Source organism: Brachyistius frenatus, unplaced genomic scaffold, assembly GCF_029030835.1.
Source record: "Brachyistius frenatus isolate BFR_SWC_R1_liver_20210118 unplaced genomic scaffold, ASM2903083v1 Contig_194, whole genome shotgun sequence".
In the NCBI taxonomy this organism is placed as follows: Eukaryota; Metazoa; Chordata; class Actinopteri; family Embiotocidae; genus Brachyistius; species Brachyistius frenatus.
This window is the reverse complement of record NW_027210793.1, coordinates 108,335-127,720: the sequence shown is the minus strand read 5'-3', so window position 1 is coordinate 127,720 and position 19,386 is coordinate 108,335. Positions and strand designations below refer to the sequence as shown.

Sequence of the window (19,386 nt, the reverse complement as noted above, 5' to 3'; positions counted from 1 at the left end):
TACTTGTCATCTCCTAGGCTTAAAAGAACATCATCTCGGTATGTGAATCATGCTCTGGCCTTGTATCTTGTTGCCCGCTGCACACAGTTTGGCTCAACAGGTACAGATCTGATGCCAAGTTTCAGTCTGAAATCAAGATGAATGGTAAATCTGGAGATAAATTCAGAGATTGTTATAGGACTGTCAGACCAAAGGATCCGTTGTAAACATTCGAATACTGCATGTTACTACTTGTGCCTCAACATTCAAAATACGTTTGTCTTAGAGAGATCATTTTGGGGTTTACAGAAGGATGTAACACTACGAGCTGCGTTGAGGATATTTCCAACACAGAAACTGTTACCTACTGCTGGCTTCCAGTAGCTCTCAGTGGGCTAAAGTTACTGAGCAGTAAAAATAATTCCTTCCACTGAACACAGTGTTCAGGGTAACATGGTTGCTGAGCAACAATGTCTCTTATGAAATGTGTACTGTATGTTGTGCAGGGTTTTCAAAAGGGTGGAGACCTTTTCATTTTATTCCTTCAGTTGAACCACTTGGTTTGACTGGACAGCATGAGAGGAAACGTGTCTGTGAACAGCATGTGAAAATGTACAATTAAGGTTAAGATTTGTATCTATTTCAGATGAGCTTATCAATTATTTCCATACTGAGTGTTTATGATCATGAAGTATTACCAGGTATGTTTACTGATCTAAGTGTTAAAATGGTTGACAGATAAAGGTGAAGATTAGTTTAGATGTCCTCCTTGTCCTCTTTCATTTGCACAGTTCATTAGGGGGACAGTTGATGGTGCCTGAAATAGCTTTTAGTGTAACTCAGTCCTGAGTGAAAATACTCAGCTTCATCACTTCATCTGGATCGTGGTCAAGTGGATCAAATAAGACGGTGTGTGAGCCAACTTTGAACACAGTTAGGAACGCAGTATGTATATGTGTCCAAAACATACATGGTGAAGTGTCAGCAGTAAGTCATATTCAGTACAAATGAGGATCATAATCCATTATTTAAGGATCCAGTGTGTTCACCTGGCTCTACCACACTGTCGCTCAGTCATTACAGTCTGGAAACTGTTAACGTTCTCTCAGGCGCTCTGAAGGCCGGACCAATCAAAGACCAGCATCGGTGGACTATTCACAGACCGGTGTCGGTGTCTCACTTTAATCACATTGTAGTACAGCATTTTGTTCTGTCGTTGCAGCGGTTGTACAGTTTCTGTGTTCTGATTGGTTAAAGCTGCATCACTAGTTACTAAATAAACCCGAGGTCGACGCCCAGATGGATGGAACGACTGTGGAGCGTATCAGGGTCGGCCAACACCAGGTTACTCAATGAGTAGGATTCAGGAGGCAGAGATGAAATCAAATATTCATAGTGATGTTTTCAAACTTTCTATGAAGTTTCATGGCCACAGCCTGGATGCGTGTGTGTGTTCCTCCTATACATATTTGGAGATCTATGTGGATCGCTGCTTTATCCTCACAGCTCAGTTATTTTCTTGGGAGAAAACAACCAGATCCTCTTGTTGTTTTTAACCCTCGTGTTGTCCTCGGGTCAAAATGACCCGCAGCTGTGTTCAACCAAGTTCTATTTTATTTCTATATTTTTATATTTTTTGGGATCATTGGTCATCATTCTTTAAAGAAACCCTCACAGCCTCCTTGTCACCAATGATCCCAAAAAATATGAAAATAAAATAGAACTTGGTTGAACACAGCTGCGGGTCATTTTGATCCAAGGACAACACGAGGGTTAAACTTCCATGATCTTTAATCCAGAGAGTTGTGCATTATGGAATCCTCAGGGGCCTGTGGTGCAGTCAGGTTACGGCTATCGGATGTAGGTAGGTAGGTATATACTTTATTAATCCCCGAGGGGAAATTTTTTCGCCACAGCAGCATACATACAGGAGCAATAATAGAAACAATAGAATAAAATAATAATAGAATAGAATAATAGAATAGAAAAGCAATAAAATAAAAAATAAATATAAAATATAAAATGCACAGTACATACAGTATATATACAGTACATTAAATATCTATATATATTATATACAACAAACCAATAAACACAGTCAACATATATATATATATATATATATATATATACAGTATATATCTATATATATAATATACATACAATATACAAGCAAACAAGAAACACAGTCAACAGTGTTTTGTACTGTGATGGATTTTGCCAGAGGTGAGTTATTGTAAAGTCTTATTGCAGTGGGCAGGAATGATCTGATCTGATCTCCTGTATCAGGAATGATCTCCTGTATCTGTATCCTTGTGACAGCGGAGCTGGAGGAATCTGTTAGAGAAAGTGCTCCTCTGTCCCTGCAGCAGGTGGTGGAGAGGGTGGACAGGATTATCCAAGATGGACAATAGTTTGTTCAGCGTCCTCCTCTCCACCACCTTTTCCAGACTATCTAGTTTGTAGCCGATGATGGAGCCGGCCTTCTTAACCAGCTTGTTGAGTTTGTTGGTGTCTCCGGCTCCAATGCTGCTCCCCCAGCAGACCACAGCGAAGTACAAAGCACTGGCCACAACAGATGGTAGAACATCTCCAGCATCATGCTGCACACATTGAAGGATCGAAGTTTCCTCAGAAAAAAGAGTCGACTCATCACCTTCTTGTAGACAGCATTGATGTTGGTCTTCCAGTTCAGTCTGTTGTCATGGAGACACCCAGGTACTTGTACTCCTCCACCATGTCCACCTCCTCTCCCAGAACTCTCAGCGGTTGTGGAGCCGTCGTCTTCCTCCTGAAGTCGACCACCATCTCTCTGGTCTTGGCCACGTTCAGGAGCAGGTGATTTCTTCCCGCCCACTCCACAAAGTCCTCCACTACTGCCCTGTACTCGTCCTCCCGTCCGTCCCTTATACATCCTACCACTGCAGAGTCATCAGAGAACTTCTGCAGATGTCTTGACTCTGAGTTGTTCTGGAAGTCAGTTGTGTATAAGGTGAACAGGAAGGAGACAGAACAGTTCCCTGAGGAGCTCCAGTACCACTGACCACCGTATCAGACAGCACACTGCCCAGACGGACAAACTGTGGTCTGCCTGTCAGGTAGTCAGTGATCCAGGAGACGGTGGACACGTCCACCCCCTCCACCCCCACCACCCGCAGCTTCTCACTCAGCAGCAGTGGTTGGATGGTGTTGAATGCACTGGAGAAATCAAAGAAAGTGATTCTCACAGAGTCACCGGTTCCATCCAGGTGAGACTGAGCTCGTTGCAGCAGGTAGATGATGGCGTCGTCCACTCCCACATGAGGCTGGTACGCAAATTGCAGAGGGTCCAGAGAAGATTTCACCAGCGGCCTGAGGTGGGCCAACCAGCCTCTCCAGCACCTTCATCACGAGATGTGAGGGCAACCGGTCGGTAGTCGTTGAGGCCAGATGGAGTCGTCTTCTTGGGGACAGGAACCAGGCAGGACGTCTTCCACAGCACCGGGACCTCCTCCTGCTTCAGGCTCAGGTTGAAGAGGTGTTGTAGGACCTCAGCCAGCTGGACGGCGCAGGTCTTCAGGACCACGGGGCTGATGCCGTCAGGTCCTGCAGCCTTGCGCTGGTGGATTCTCTCCAGCTGTCTCCTAACCTGGTCAGTCGTCACAGAGAGGGGGGTGAGGGGTGAGGGGGGATGGATGGAGGAAGAGCCCTGTGAGATTGAGGGCTCTATGCAGTTCACCAGGGGGCGCAGAGGGGAGAGGGGGGGAGGCAGCAGAGGTGTTTGGGAGGTGTGAGGTGTGGAGGAGACAGATGAGGGCGGTGAACTAAACCTGTTGAAGAAACAGTTTAGTTAATTTGACCTCTCCAGGTTCCCCCTGGTTGTTCCTCTCCAGGTTCCCCCTGGTTGTTCCTCTCCAGGTTCCCCCTGGTTGTTCCTCTCCAGGTTCCCCCTGATTGTTCCTCTCCAGGTTCCCCCTGGTTGTCTCTCTCTCTCCCCTTGAACCCAGTAATCTCCTTCATACCGGTCCACACCTCCCTCACGTTGTTCTGCTGGAGTTTGGCCTCCAGCTTCCTCCTGTAGGAGTCCTTGCACTCCCTCATCTTCTCCTTCAGGTGGCGCTGCACTCTCCTGAGCTCCTCCCTGTCCCCAGACCTGAAGGCTGCTTTCTTCTTATTAAGAAGAACTTTCAGGTCACTGGTGATCCATGGTTTATTGTTGGGGAAGCAGTGTACAGTCCGGGATGGTACGGTGGTGTGTTCACAGAATTTGATGTATTCTGTGATACAGTCCGTCCTGCTGTTGATGTCCTCCCCATGTGGTCCACACAGCACATCCCAGTCCGTGGACCCAAAGCAGTCCTGCAGGGCATCTTTAGCCTCCTGTGTCCACCTCCTCACAGTCCTGGTGGACACAGGCTGCCTCTGCACCAGGGGACATACCTGGGAGTCAGCAGGACCAGGTTGTGGTCTGATCTACCAAGGGGGGGAAGGGCAGTAGTACTGTATGCATCCATGGCATTAGCATACAGTAAGTCCAGAGTTTTATTGTTCCTTGTGGGGCAGTTCACATACTGGTGAACAGTTGGCAGTACTTTATCCAGACTGGTTAAAGTCTCCAGTAACTAACAAAAATGCACCGGGATGCTGAGTCTGTAGTTTAGCCACCGTGGAGTGGATGGTGTCCACTGCTGCCTCTACGTCAGCTGATGGAGGAATGTAAACAACGATAACAATGGCGGACGTGAACTCCCTCGGTAAATAATAAGGGCGCATCCCCACGGCTAGCAGTTCAATGTCCGAGCTACAGAAACGTTCCTTCACACACACGTGGTCGGGATTGCACCACCTCTCGTTCACATAGACTGCAATCCCTCCACCTTTCTTCTTGCCGCTCCGAACAACGTCTCTGTCCCCCCGAACAGTCCTGAAGCCGGGTACGGCCGCGCTGTGGTCCGGGAGATGTGAGTGCAGCCATGTCTCGGTGAAACACGTGATGCTGCACTCCCGGTACTCCCTCTGGGTCTTTACCAGCGCCGAGCTCGTCCGTCTTGTTGGCCAACGACCTCACGTTCCCCATTAAGATCTCCGGTACCGCTGGCTTGTATTTCCTCCTCTTCACCTTTAGCTTAGCTCCAGCTCTGTAACCCCGCCGTGTTCTCCGAAGTTCATCGGGGATCTCAGGCCTCGCTCCGGGCAGCAGCAGTAGAGGGCTACTCAGCGCGATCAGCTGATCACGCGAGTAAACAATAACAGAGCCCCCAGCCAGAAACGTGGAAAAATTACGGTCCATTACGGACCGTTAACTGAACACGAGAGAAAGAAAAAAAAAACAACTCCGAAGAGAGAAGAAAGGCTTAAAAATACTAATAATACTAATAACAAGGGGAGGGGAGCTGCTGCAACAGGCTGCCGCTAGCGCAGCGCCATCTTAGCTTTTGTAGTATCGTCGGTTTCCATTCAGATCGAATCAAATCCGACTGCTCAATCCTCCCCGGCTCGTCCAAATATGGTCACTTCCTGCTCCAAACTGCTCCTAACTAGCAAGATGGCGCCGGCCAAAATCCGAACTCGAGGCTTCATAACGGCTGTTCACAAACCAACGGGTGGGTGTGATATACAGAATTAGTATTGTGGACTGTATTCAACTAATGCACTAATAAAATACAACAGTGTGTCATGTGTTTTTATTGGTTCAAACAAAATGAAGCAGCCTGGAACTTTAAATATGAACTGTGTTGTTTGTTATTGTTTGCATCACATAATAATTTCATGGCAGCATTTCATTGTGTTGGTTTAAAGTGTGTCTGTGCGTCTCATGAAGCCTTTTGAAGTGAACTGTTTCCTTGTTGGGGTCCTTCAGGAGACACATGAGAAGACATGTTGTCTGTGTCCTTTTGTTTGTCCACAGCTGGTTAAATATTCCACTGGGCTCAGCTCTGGGCTGAAAGTGAGCGCTGCTCCATGCTGGCTGGACAGCAGCTTCTCTGACGTGCAGCTATCTATCATCCCTGAACGCACAACTTGAGCCTGCATTAATCGTCTCGGCACTTCACATGCCGAACATGGCTGAAATAGCATTTTATAAAAGGCCTGAAACCCAAGCTCCTCTCCAGGCGCATAGCCCGGCTCTAATACACACACTTCAAACACACACACACACACACACACACACACACACACACACACACACACACACACACACACACACACACACACACACACACACACACACACACACACACTCACTCACACACCTCACACACATACACTTCAGGTTCAAACCATGTGGCGCCTAACAATGTTTCTCTGCTCACGTTGATGGGAGCAGAGAAGAGAAGTCGGTAAAAGTGTGTGTTGATCTGTGTGCACACTTTAGGAGTGTGTTATCAGTTTTACAAGTATTTTATTAAAGAAATGTAAATCTGGAAGTGAAAACTCCAGATGTGTCAAAGAATCTGTACATTCATGCATTAAAAAAACAAACGCACAAAACTCTTTATATGAAGCACTCAGCTTCATGGTAATTCTTCATCTTCAGCACAGGTGTGTCTTTTTACACTTTTTCAGACTTCCTGAACCGGGTGTTCTTTCCCCTGAGCTGTGGCTCATAGGCTCAGACTCTGAATCAGGATCAGATTCATTGCTGAACAATTTACACATTTGTCATATTGCATAACAGTCAAAAACTAAAAAGGAACAGAAAAAACATAAAGTGAGGCAAATACAGCTCAATAATTATGTTTGATTTATGAGAAGAAGTCCAAAAGTACGTAACAGCTGTGTACAGCAGAACCAGTGCGCTTCATCACACCTGTCATCATTTAGCTTTTTATACTAGGGAGTTTTTTTATGGGGAATAACCAGATCTGTTATTTTTTATTATTATTAAGATCAATTCACAAACATGACATTAATAAGTATGTCTACACATTTGCTCCTGAGTTTACGTGTGTGTTGTTGTTGTTGTTGTTGTGTATTAAAATTGACCCGACATGGCACTGAAATGGAAAGTGTTCCATCTGCAGGTGTGTTTCCAAAGAGGACCGTTGTTTTGCACTTTGACAGTGGTTAGCTTCCTTATTCATTCAGCATTTGACTGCCTGCACACACAGCAGCTGCACACACTCTGATCAGACTGTGATGTGACAGGTGGGTAGTATTGTAATTGTATGTAGTGTGTGGATTGTCTGTGTCACTATTGGGGAACATCAGAACAAAGAACATGTGTAGGATGATTGTTCATGATGAAGTACGGGTGCCCTGCTGGGAGCCTTAAAGGGCACAAGAAACCCAGGAAGACGGGAGCGTTGTCAGATGATAATATAAAGAATGTTGGCATGAGTGTAATGAGCTGCGTTAGATGTGATGAGATCGCATGAACAATAACATAATTTCCAATGAGTGTGATGTGTGTAGCCTCTAAGGGGGACGGGGTCTCCTGGACCGCGTTGATGAGGCTTCAGTCGGGAGGAAAGACATCAGGCCTCTGAAGTCCTGCTGGTTCCAAACTTCACCCTGGATCACTGCATCACTGTACCGCCCTGCACACACACACACACACACACACACACACACACACACACACACACACACACACACACACACACACACACACACACACACACACATCTGTGCATAATGGCCTTCAGAAATGTCACCACCAAAGTTAAAACCAATCCCGGGTCCTCGGCGGCGTGTGTAAATTAAAGGATTGCATCCTCCATGTTTGTATGTTAAGAGGCAAACCTCTGGACTCAGCTTTCCCCTGCAGCCCCTCACAACCTCGGGGGTCTGTACTGGAGACAAACACACGGCCCATGTGTATCCTCTGAATGCTCGTGAGGCTGCGTGCCTCTTGTGACCCTTCATGATTTCTAGCTGGTGTCACATTTTAGGTCCAAAGGAAGAGGAAGGAAAGAGGGAACAACGCCAGCGAACCCCTGCTTTAGAACTCAGCAGGGAGTCGGCTCAAATCTGACTCCCCAAAATGGCTCTGATAACAAGGCACTCATGAGCACACGGAATGCCAAATGGCAAATGCCGAGGACAGTTATTCCTGAAGACAGGCAGAGGGTACACTACTGCCCCCTGTGTTCACAGACAGCCCTGCATGTGGATGTTGAAGACTGAATAAAGACCGTTGGACTCTTGCCAGTGTAGTGCAGAAATTTTGACCTGCTGCAGCTTCCTCAGACACCTTAATGTGAAAATTCCTCTATGCAGCCAAGATGGCAACCTTTTAGGGTGGAAAGTGCATTTCATACTTCTTCCTTCTTCCCATCAGGATGCTTTAAAGACACACAGAAAAAAACATGAATAATGATTATAGTAACAAACTGCACATTTTTCATTGTGTGTTCAAATGTGGAATGCATCCAGTAATAAGTGTCAAATACATGCAGAACATACACCATGCAGAATATACATCCCCTCCACCAGCTGCATGTCAGGTTCAGAGCAGTGCAGGAAGCAGGTCTGATTCAATTTATGTCATTACATTTCTTTTAGGTGACGCTTTTATCCAAGGCGACTTACAACATACTGATGGTACACCATCGGGAGCAACTTAGGGTTCAGTGTCTTGCTCAAGGACACTTAGGCATGTGGAGAGGAGGAGCTGGGGATCGAACCACCAACCTTTCGATTAGTGTCCAACCCACTCTACCGACTGAGCAACAGCCTCCCTGTCATAAAAGTCAGTCAGTCAGCATCCTTTAACTTAATCTGTAAAGGCAGATTATTTTATCAGCCCCGGCGAGCCACTGCTGATTTTAACTACATGAACGAGTTAAAGATCAGGAGCAGTGTATGGAAATCGCATTGAAGAATAATGGTGAAAAAACCTGAGTAATCTGTATACGACTTGGACATAAACTCGACTGAAAATAACTTTATTGCAAATTAAAGCTGATGTATCTTTTACAGGTATGTGATACCATCCTGTTGCATGCCAAGGAGCAGTTCTCCTTCACCCAGCATCTCCTCAGCACAGCAGTCCTCTCAACATTCCCACTCATATACCAACAGCAGAGTCGGAGAGATGTGTGTCTTCTGGGAAGATGATTGAGATCTTTCTGAGAAACACAGCGGGCACTATTTTAAACTCAATCCAGGCGTAGCACAAATTTAGGTCTCAGTTCTGTGTGCTGGGAGCGCATGTAGGTGCAGCCAACTTGTTTTTGATGAACAAAAATGCAGACACATCTGTGACACAGAGTTTTAAAACAGCCCTCATTTCCCTGCTTCCAACACATCAACTTTAAAAAAACACACTGTTCACTTGCTGCGTAATGCATCAACATGTTGTTACTTCACCTCTCAGTGGTTTTAATGTGCCTGATTGGTGTTTATATGTATTTTCTTGATTGATTGACCCGTGAGCCTGCAATAAAAGCTGGACGATGTCTGGAAGTTGGAGGAGCAGCTCAGCTTGTTGCCACCTCCTGCACAACATCCGTCTCCTGGAAATAACTTGAATTTCTCGCTAAATTGTTATAAACTTTAGACATCAGCACTTTGTGAAGTTAATAGAAAACATGCTCATCATGTTTCGTTCAGATTATAAATGCTGTTGCAAGTTAGCCAAATATAAATGTGATTTTAGGAGACAGGTTTGTTCAGTCGGCACATTTCACCATCTGATGACCACGTCTTGAGTCCAACTGGAAAGACTTCCGGTGCCTGTTTCTGCAAGTCTGATCAGTCTGACGTCCTGCACGGGGTGATTATGCAGCATCATAGAACAGGAGGAGGGACCGGTTCCAGACTGCTTTGGTAACCTCTGACATCTGCATGTACACCGCCCCCTGCTGCCGGCGGGGCTGTACTGCACCTCTCTTCACTCAGAGCTGCTGCTGCTGCTGAGGGATTAAAGGCAGCGGTTCCTCTGGATGAACAGACGCAGAGATGAGCTGATCCTGCGTCAGCAGTGGATTCAGAGGATGATTCATGGAAACGTCTCCGTCTCTCTGAGGCTTCACGCGGTCACGGTAACTTTAGTTTGTGTGGTGTTGTGTGTTGTTGTGTGTGTTTGTGTCACCCAAAATAGACATGACAACCATAATCCACCGTGCCTATATCAAGAGGTGACATGTTCAGAGTATCTATCAGCAGGTTCACGAATAGACGATAACACTTATCTGTCATCAAACTTATATCAACATCAGTGACATCAATGAAGCGATCAGGCCGAAGAGCCCAGTTTAACAAAGTTAAGCTGTGAGCTCGATAATGGCAGCGACTCCTGTCAGTCAGTCTCACTTCCTTCCTTCACCGGTGTCTTCTCCTCTTTGAGCCACTGCCAAAGGACAAGATGCAACTGTCCAACTGCTGAACAACTGACATAGTTTCCTCAGTACACGAACAAAAAGTACTCACACATGTCAGGATTCCTAATTGTGTAGTGCAGGTGGTGTTGTTTCAAATCATAAACTGCTGTTCTCCACTGACTAGAAATAACCTCAACATGTGAACACATCACCCTCCAAAATATCTGCAGCTTTAATTATTTTACCCAGAAATCAACGTGTTTTCGTGTCCTCTGTTTAACACACTCAATAAACACTGATTCTTCTGTCCGGCAGCAGCAGTGGAAAAGAAACACTTTGTGTTCAGGAACAGCTGCAGCTTCCTCAGACGCTTTAATTTGAAAATAATTACCTTCCTGTAAGTACGCAAGATGGCGACCGTTTAGGGTGGAAAGTGTCCAGAGTTTCTCACTTCTTTTTTGGACCGTTTTGAGTGCATCATCCTGGTACTTGTAGTGTTCTGATGTTCCTGTACTGGACAGTGTGAACACACTGATGCACTCAGAGTAGTGAGTGTTAGTACACAAGTACAACATCTGGAACACAAGTACAACACAGCAAAGATTCTCCTTCATACTTCCAGGACACCACTGAGCCCCAGAGCTCCATTTTTTACTCCACTACAGTACTTCAGAGCAACAGGTAGCAGTTACCTCGTAAATTAACATCCAGATAAACCAACCAAGCAAATACACAACAATGTTCAGTGAGTGCATCTCAACCAGCTCCAACATTAACGTGGATGCATATAAAACACACACAACACTCCAAACATCCTGCACAACTTGAAGGCAGTCAGCCGGTTTATTCCAGACAAGAAGAGGAGGCCAACAGTCTAATGTGTGTGATGATAGAAACCTCTGAACCAACCTTCCTTTCCAACGGGGACTGTTGATTGCACATTTAGTGTGAGCCTTACATGTGGTGATTGACAGACACACAACACAGAGATACTGCTGATAGATAGTTAACCCATTCATCTCCACAGTGCATTTAGCTCAGCATGAATCCTTTGAAATGATCTAAGGCTCTACATCTTAACATCCTGATTTTAGTCGTTAATGACAGAGGGTTTCTCTCTTTGTTGTTTTTCAGTGAATAATTGATGCTATTAGTTCCTTTGTGTGCACTTAATTGGCCAAAAGGACTCACGTTAGAATTTAGTATATCGAGATTTTCCAATGCACTTTCTGCCACAAATCATTTCATCAAAGCGAAGGTTGTGGATGTGAGGTTTTTTCCTATTAAATTGAGCTTCTCTACCCTTTGACTCACTGCCTCTCCTGATGGCGTTGTCTTTGACTTCACAAAATAACGCCAGTTTGGCTTCGTTCAACTGGAATGTGGGTCCTCTAAACTAAAAGGGAGTTGTGCGTTTTTACTAACAAATGCAAGGACAGCTGCTCCTCAGCTGGATGCAGCGGTGCGACTTTGATGTGTGGATGCAGGAGGATTACCTTGTGCAACAGACACACAAAGATCCAGAGGTACAAAGAGCCATCTGTGAACAAGCTGACCATTTCTTTTTTCTACACATACTGCAAATGCAGTAATACTTTGAAAAATGAACTCTGAAAAATGAGCAGAATTCTTGAGCTTCAGACAAAAATATAAGTAAAACATTTTTATCTGTGACACTGTTATGAACTGTTGTGCAACTGTGTGGGGAATCAATTAAATACGTTACTTTAACAGTGAAGTGATTCATGTTTTCATCTCAGTTTTGAAGGCCTCTCATGTCCATCTAACTAACAGTTCCTCTCTCTCCTGGTGGTGGCGCTCTCTCCTGTGTCGTCCATTTAGTCTCAATTAACCCTGTTTTTGAACTCATATTTTAACAATTTGACTGAGTAGGTGCTACTGCAGATGGCTGGTTGATGTTGCAGGTATCAATCACTGGTCACTGCCATGTTGCTCAGTCAGGGTGTCAGCTGGTCCTGGTTGTATAATGAACCAGCAGAGAGGTCAGAGGTGAATGTCACCGCACCAGGTGGGGAACCACGGCTTTCATTCAATCTGTGAATACCTCAAGGAGAGAAGTCTGCACCTGTGCAGATGGAGGCCGGATGAAATGATGATAGGTTACTGTATATGTGTGTGTTTGTGTTCGAGGAGAGTCCCTTTAATGATTCCACAGTATTTTTTGGGGAGTTTGCCTGTTGGAAACTCAAGTCAGTGCATGTTTATCATTTTTAGGAATATTTCATAACCTAACCCATTGCCCGGTCTCCACCATTTATTACATGACGTCTGCTTCTCACATCTGTCCAGATGTGGGCTGGCTCTGAAAAAGGACCTGGAGCCTCCAGCTCTAACCTTCATATTTCATTTTTTGAATGTGATAGATTTGTCCGTCCTTCTTTCAGTTAGAAAAAGATCAGGAAGTAGTTTGTGTGTCGGGTTGTGTGAGCTGAGAGCCAATACGCATCAGTTAGTTGTTTTTGACAACCACCATTGAATAGTGATCTTTCCTACACTCTGTGAAGGCAGCAGCGATACGGCGCATGCGCTGTCCGTGACGTTTCGACTCAATTCAAATAAACCGGGAAGGCAGCGGAGGACGCAGCGGAGCAGACCGACAGCACAGCCCCGGGTAAGTGACCTCCGGTAAACCTACCGACGTGGTGTCCGGACACGGAGGAGACGGAGCGGGGTTTTAATGTGATCTAACGGAGAACCGGGAGGACGGAGACCCGGGCTGTCTTTAACGGCTTCAGAAAGCGGTGGCGAACAGACATAAACACAACACCGGTCTGTGTTCACGGTTACACATCCGGTTTGATCTTTTTTTATTTATATTTTTTTACATTTTAAGATGCTTTTTTGAATTATATCAGAGTAAAATTGCAAGAAACACAAATACATCAGAAAGGAAGATGGAAAAAAAACCCAAGACGTTGTAACGCTAAAGGCGATCCAGATTTAACCTGATCTAGTTTTCAATGCTTTTTGCTTCAGTGTTGAATGGAAGGAACACATTATGTAGCGGAGGTTCCAGACGGTACTGCTTCAAAAACCTTTGCGTAATCCCCAAATGTTACAGGGATATTGTATTCTGACAGAGAAGAGCATTCCTATTAAATAACTGATCAACCAACACAATACTATGATGAAATCAATCATCCATAAATATAGATTTGTGTTTGTACAAGATGTCTTTGTTGTTCCATATAAAGGAGCTTTGAGGAGGGAAATTCGGATTATTCTCTGTATTATTTTGCAGAGTCTTAATAGCTGTAGAAAAATAATGACCAAAGCCAAATTTCATTAAACACGGTGAAATAATCTGATACTCCCCAGTATCAAAAGCTTTATAGAAGTCAAAGAATAAAATGAAGCCATTATCGTCCATCGATTTTGAGTAATCCAGAATATCGAGGACTAGTCTGATGTTATTTGTCATGAAATCTGATTGTGTTTCTTCAGTAATCGAGTTCATCACTTTCTCAAGTCCTTAAGCCAATATTAGAGCAACTATTTTATACTCATTATTAAGCAAACACATCGGACGCCAGTTGTCAATGAATAAGGTGTCTTTGTTGGGTTCAGTCTAATTCAGTTTAATTTAGATAGAAATCAAAACCAAAGTCATCTCGGGGCTCTAAACACAGAAACGTCCTGACAACAGAACCTTAGAACATCACAGAGAGGAACCAAACAACTCAACGAGCCACAGCTGGAAGGAAAAAACTCCCTTTTACAGGAAGAACCATCGAACAGAAGCAGACTCAGCGGTGGAGAACGTCTGCCTCGACCGGGTGGAGAGAGGGGAGAGAAAAGAACAGCATAGAGAGATGATAAACTGTTGGTGGTTCAGTAAGCACAGACCAGAAACATGCAGCTGCAGAGATACCTGCAGGAAGGTGCAAACAGAGAGGAAGAAGAACAAACTACAGCAGAGACGGCAGAAACGGGTGGCATGTAAACGCATTGGGAGTGAGAGAGAGAGAGAGAGGAGCAGTGCATCATGGGAGCTCTGTATGTGCTCTGTAAAAGTGCAACAAAAGGCCAAAATGAACAAATGAATAGACAAGCACTGACATCTTTACTTCGCTGACCTCATCAGTTGTGTTTATGTTGTTTGTAATTGTACAGTTAGATATAACTGTGTAACTGAGGCATTAACGCTGTATTTCCTCCCGTTCTTCTCGTGTAGTTTGGTCCATGAACGAACCTGGTGACTGTTCCAAAGTCTCTGCTGCTTTAAAGTTTGAAGGTCTCCCGTTTCAGGAGGATGAGCGACCTGGAGGACGTCAGCCAACACCTTCATGACAGGATCACCTCCTTACAGCGCATGCTGGACCTGTCACTTGTCGGTACGACACATGAAGTATATGAGAACAGACTGGAGGCGTCTCTCCTGTTTCATGTTGATGTAAAGTTACAGTTGTGCGTCTTTTGTCCCCTTCGCATTCAGAACTGCCTCAAAACAGGATGAAGAAACTCGGACAGGAGCTGTTTGCAATCGACCGACTTCTGGATGAGTTTGAAAAATGTCTCGGCCAGCGGAGAGAGCACCTGAAGCATCTGAAGGTGAAGCGGAGGCCTGGAGGTTGTGCAGCATGACATCAGCGCTTCATCATACAGCTGCTTACAGATGTGCACCAGGCGCTCTCAGCCACAGCTCTGTTAGTCTGCTGCATGCATGGCCTGATTGCTGCAGGTGTTTCATACCAGTTGCTCTCCATAGATTTTTATAGCATGAACATGCAAAACAGGATGTGTTAAAGCAGCAATGCAGAGTTTTTTTTGTCTCCCCCTGCTGTTGTGAGAGTAATTACAAACAGAGGGCTGGTGGAAGTGTGCGGCGCAGCGCTCTGACATTTACCCGCTGCTTTAATCAGCTCTGGGTCAAATGTTTTGGACGCTGTGCACCGCAGGTTGAAATGTAAATAAAGAAATCCTTCTGAGTGAAACACGTCTTAAAAAGTAAAACTGCACTTGATGACACCCGTTTGTCCGACTTTCAGGAACTTGTGGAGCTCTTCCAGGAGGATCTGGAGGGAGTCCAGCACATGAAGGACAACATCCCTGCACACATTCCCAGGAAGAAGGGTCCGGGCAGGTGAGAACACCATGGAGGGAGGGGGGGCATCGGCTCGGGTTTATTATGAAACTGTTGGAGCAGCTTTAACCAATCAGAACGCTTCCACACTCTCCCACCGCCGCAGCTACATTTAGAAGAAAAAAACCCGCTCAACTTTATTGTCGTCGTACGTATGTACTCCGGCCTCTGATTGGTCCGTCCTGCAGAGTGGCTGAGTGAACGTTAATGACAGTCCTGTTTCCAGATGACATGTTGGGATCAAAGAGTTGATTAACTTCAGTAAATCCACGCGGGGGTTTGTTCTGAGAACAGAAGCAGCTCGTTCATCTCTGCGTTGAAGTGATCAGGGCGACTCAGCACCTCGCAGCTCCTCCACACCTGCCCAGGTGTCTGAATCCTGACTGGCTGTCATGTCAGAAAATACAACTTTCAGTAGGACCAGTAGTCTCCGGATTCTTCAAACAGCCTTTAATCAACAGGTGGTAAATTTGATAAATTTAGACAGATTACATAACAAGATCCCTTTTTCCTACCTCCCTTTTTATCCATAACTTCCCACTGTGATTTACGGAGGCCTTTTATATCCGCTGATGGCCACGCTTTGTTTGGGGTGTCATGTTTCATTGTATCACCACATCTGTGCATCTCCGTCGAGCTCACTGTTGACCTGTTCTTGGACCTACTAGCGCTCCACTGTGCTGATGTCTCCCAGAGAACTGATTTAAATGCATTTAACTTATTTTAAAACACTCTAATTTACCAATATTTCACTGAATCCACCGTTATTTTCAGGACTTCCAGGCCTTAAGATGACAGAATAAATCCTGTACGGCCTCATTATGGGTGTATTTTCAACTTTGATCACATATTGAATCTTCAAAGCTCGATCACACCTTTTAAACTGATCACTGGCAAACGAGTGTATACATATACATGATCTCCCATGTTTCAGTGGGAAGGAAGCTGCCGCGAGCCGGAGTGACGCAGCAGACGTTCAGAGAGCCCAAACGGAGAACGCCAGAAAGAGCAGCCGGAGCTTCATCAGAGAGATGGAGGTCATCACCGTGCCGGAGTTCGAGAACATCCCTCAGTGAGTCGTCCTCCCGCACTCGTGATGTTCTTCAGACACTCTCCCAACAGCAGGGTGTTAGTAACTGTCCTGTGTCCCTCAGGTACATGAAGGGACGCGTGTCGTACGACCAGCTGAACGCCGCGGTGAGCTGCATCAACGCCGCCGTCACCGCCAAGTACAAGGTCCTCCATCAGCCGGCCAGAACGCTCAACAACCACGCACGCAAGCTGCACCAGCGCTTCAAGGAGCAGGAGACCAAAGACACCAAAGGTACACGTTGTTACTCAGGGTGCACTTTATTAGGAACACACTACACCATGCTGTTATCCTGTCAGCCAATAAAGAGAGAGAGCACATCCTCACTCAGTCGGGTGCAGCGACCGCTCTGCTGCTGCTGATGCTGCTGATGCTGAGTTTTTAAAGCCCTTTAAAGTGTTTCATTCGCTGCATTCTGAATTCGGTTCTGGTCCTGGTCCTGGTTCTGGTCCTGGTCCTGGTCCTGAGACTGACAGACTGACTGTCCTGTTGAAAAATGTCTTGCAGGTCAGTATTTCGTGGTGGAGGACGACATTCGTGAATTCACTCAGACGAAGGTGGACAAACGCTTCCAAGGGATCCTGAACATGATGCGACACTGCCAGCGGCTGCGGCAGCTGCGAGGGGGGGGGCTCACCCGCTACATGTTGCTATGAAAAAAACAAACAAGATGGCTTCTTTCTTTCTCTTCATCGCTATGGTAACACAGTTAGCGTTTGTGTGTGTGAGTGTGAGGCAGCTGTCAGACGTGCAGATGACCCAAACCGTGTGAAGCTGCCGTCGTCGGCCGCCGGTATGTGCACACGCACACACCTGTATGTGCACAATGTGTGTATGTTGTAGACACGTGTTGCGTGCAGTATCACATTGTTGTATTGTTGCTGATGCAGTGAAAACACCTTCAACTGTGTAAAGTCACTGCATTCCTCCGGTGTTTTATTATTAAAGGTGCAACACGTGATCAAATCATATAATTCAGTCATTACTAAGTTTGTATCCGCAGAGAGAAACAGGAAGTTCAGTGATCATGTTGTAGATTTACTCTGAAATGGATAAATAGCATTAACCTGAATTTAATAAACCTTACTGTAAATGTAAAACAGGTTTTTAGAAAGTTTTTGTGTTCAAAATTAAAAGTAAAATCTGTCATTTCCACCATGAAGGAATCTCCTCTCTGTGGCTGACCCAGAGTCAGTCTGGGGTTCGATCCCCATCCTGGCTTCGTTACACGTCCTTTGCACATCCGGCGTTTGACAGCAGGACGGTGAAGAAGATGTCCTGATGAGACCGGAGATGGATTGGCGGCCCGGTTACTGAGCTCATAGTACCGGCTGCATGATGGTGATGCTCTGGTGAAAGCGTGTTCGGTCTGCGGGCGACGTGTGGTTCCCCGTCCGTGTCCTCCGTTACCGGCGTGTTGCATGATGGGAAATCCAGTGTGAGTCAGACCTGTCACGATGCGAGGAACCAACGACACACTTCCTGATTTCAAACGGATCAGAACATCTGTGTCTGTCATGAGGTCAGATATCTGGCACGTTTTACTACAGAACTAATGACAGATGATGCAGATGTTTCAAACAAATAAGTAACTTATTGCCATGTGAACACTTTGGCGATTCGACCCCTCCGTGATGTCATCATCTTATTCTGAAAGGGTAGAGCGTTGAACAGGAAGCAAGAGTCAGGAGAGACATGTCCATCTTATTTGTTGTCATATGTGGTCTTTTTCTTTTGTTGGGTTAGTGACCGAAAATGAAATCTTGGTCTTATAACTCGTACGTCGGAGTACGACACTGTCACACTCAGCGGTGCAAACACTGTAAATCTTCTTCTCATTTATTTTTAGGAAGGTTTGAATAGAATTCCCAACATTTGAAGATACAGAGACAGAATTTCTTTTTTAAATTCGACTTTCTTTGACATTGAAAGAACTGGTCTGTTTGGTGGGAGACATTTCAGCTTCCCTCTGGTGTGTTAAATCTGTTACCCTGCAGAGTTTTACTGCCCTCATCTCTTCTGACCCTTCAGTCCTGATCAGAGGAAACACCTCATCCTCCTATTTACTGCCGCACATATTCCACCCCTCACCTCAAAACAATAAGAAAACCAAACGTTACTGAACTATAGCGTTCATCAGTGTATTGCTTCATCTTCCTCTTCCTCCTCCAACTGTAAGCAGGCCATTATTGTGGCGGTTCATGTGACATCAGTCCGTCAGAGCGTCTGACTGCTGCCTTCAAAGTCCAGCGTGGTTCTGCTCCTCAGATCCTGCGGTTCACCTGCTGGTGTCAGAAGAACCGGCTGCAAAGAGCTTCTGCAAAAACAACTTTCATTTGGTTTTTCTGGACCAATTTCAACGCAACAGGCCGACATGGAGATAAATAAAGGGGGAGAAAAAAAAGTTGCAGTTAACCCGTTGGATGACGTTTATAGGAGGATTTAAAACGCACGCGTGACCATTTTTGCTGAATTTGACTTTATTGTACTTGTATATACTGTAGATTTGTATACTATGTTTCTAACCTATGCTGCTGTAGCAAAACAATTTGGCTTTGTGGGATCTGTCCGTCCGTCCGTCCGTCCATCTATGCTGAGTCAAACTTCTCTCCATATCAAACGCGTGCTGGTTGTGAGAGATCTGCTGCACACCTGAGGTCAGAAGCCGCTTCATCACCTGGAGGGTCACATTTTGCAGAAAACAAGTAACAACCTGTAACATCACCGTGCTTTAAGGTGTACTTTGACTCTCCGTCCACCAGAGGTCATCCTTTCTTCTTCTAACCACCAGATCCAGTCCAGCCATCACCGTGTTCACACCAGATTCACACCACAGCAGAGATCTTCACCGTGAAATAAACAGGTGAACTGATGAATCACAGGGAAACACGTCACGGTAGGATCTAACAACTCATTATGATCGTTATCGGTTCGACAGGAGAACACCAGAGGGAACATCCTGTCCC

At 45.5% G+C, this 19,386-nt stretch overlaps 1 protein-coding gene across 3 annotated transcripts; it reads left to right on the top strand.

Annotated features, from left to right (window-relative positions):
- Nucleotides 1-9,842: 9,842 nt before the first annotated feature.
- On the top strand, nucleotides 9,843-17,519 carry ska1 (spindle and kinetochore associated complex subunit 1). Of its 3 annotated transcripts, none has more exons than XM_069718617.1 (7): nucleotides 9,843-9,947; nucleotides 14,496-14,581; nucleotides 14,683-14,798; nucleotides 15,236-15,330; nucleotides 16,265-16,402; nucleotides 16,485-16,654; nucleotides 16,928-17,519. In XM_069718617.1, exons 2-7 carry the CDS (start codon nucleotides 14,500-14,502, stop codon nucleotides 17,074-17,076), a joined length of 750 nt encoding a protein of 249 aa, XP_069574718.1. In that variant the 5' UTR covers nucleotides 9,843-9,947; nucleotides 14,496-14,499; the 3' UTR covers nucleotides 17,077-17,519. The 3 variants fall into 3 exon arrangements, with proteins under 3 accessions (XP_069574718.1, XP_069574717.1, XP_069574716.1); XM_069718616.1 differs by lacking the exon at nucleotides 9,843-9,947 and adding an exon at nucleotides 12,821-12,858; XM_069718615.1 differs by lacking the exon at nucleotides 9,843-9,947 and adding an exon at nucleotides 12,822-12,858 and having other exon boundaries at nucleotides 14,422-14,581.
- The last annotated feature ends 1,867 nt before the right edge of the window (nucleotides 17,520-19,386 follow it).

Bases quoted from the DNA above. Each gene is read 5' to 3' on its own strand.
- ska1 (XM_069718617.1), top strand. From the start codon at position 14,500: ATGAGCGACCTGGAGGACGTCAGCCAACACCTTCATGACAGGATCACC. The intron at 14,582-14,682 runs GTACGACACATG...CTTCGCATTCAG, and splicing joins GCTGGACCTGTCACTTGTCG to AACTGCCTCAAAACAGGATG. The intron at 14,799-15,235 runs GTGAAGCGGAGG...TCCGACTTTCAG, and splicing joins AGCACCTGAAGCATCTGAAG to GAACTTGTGGAGCTCTTCCA.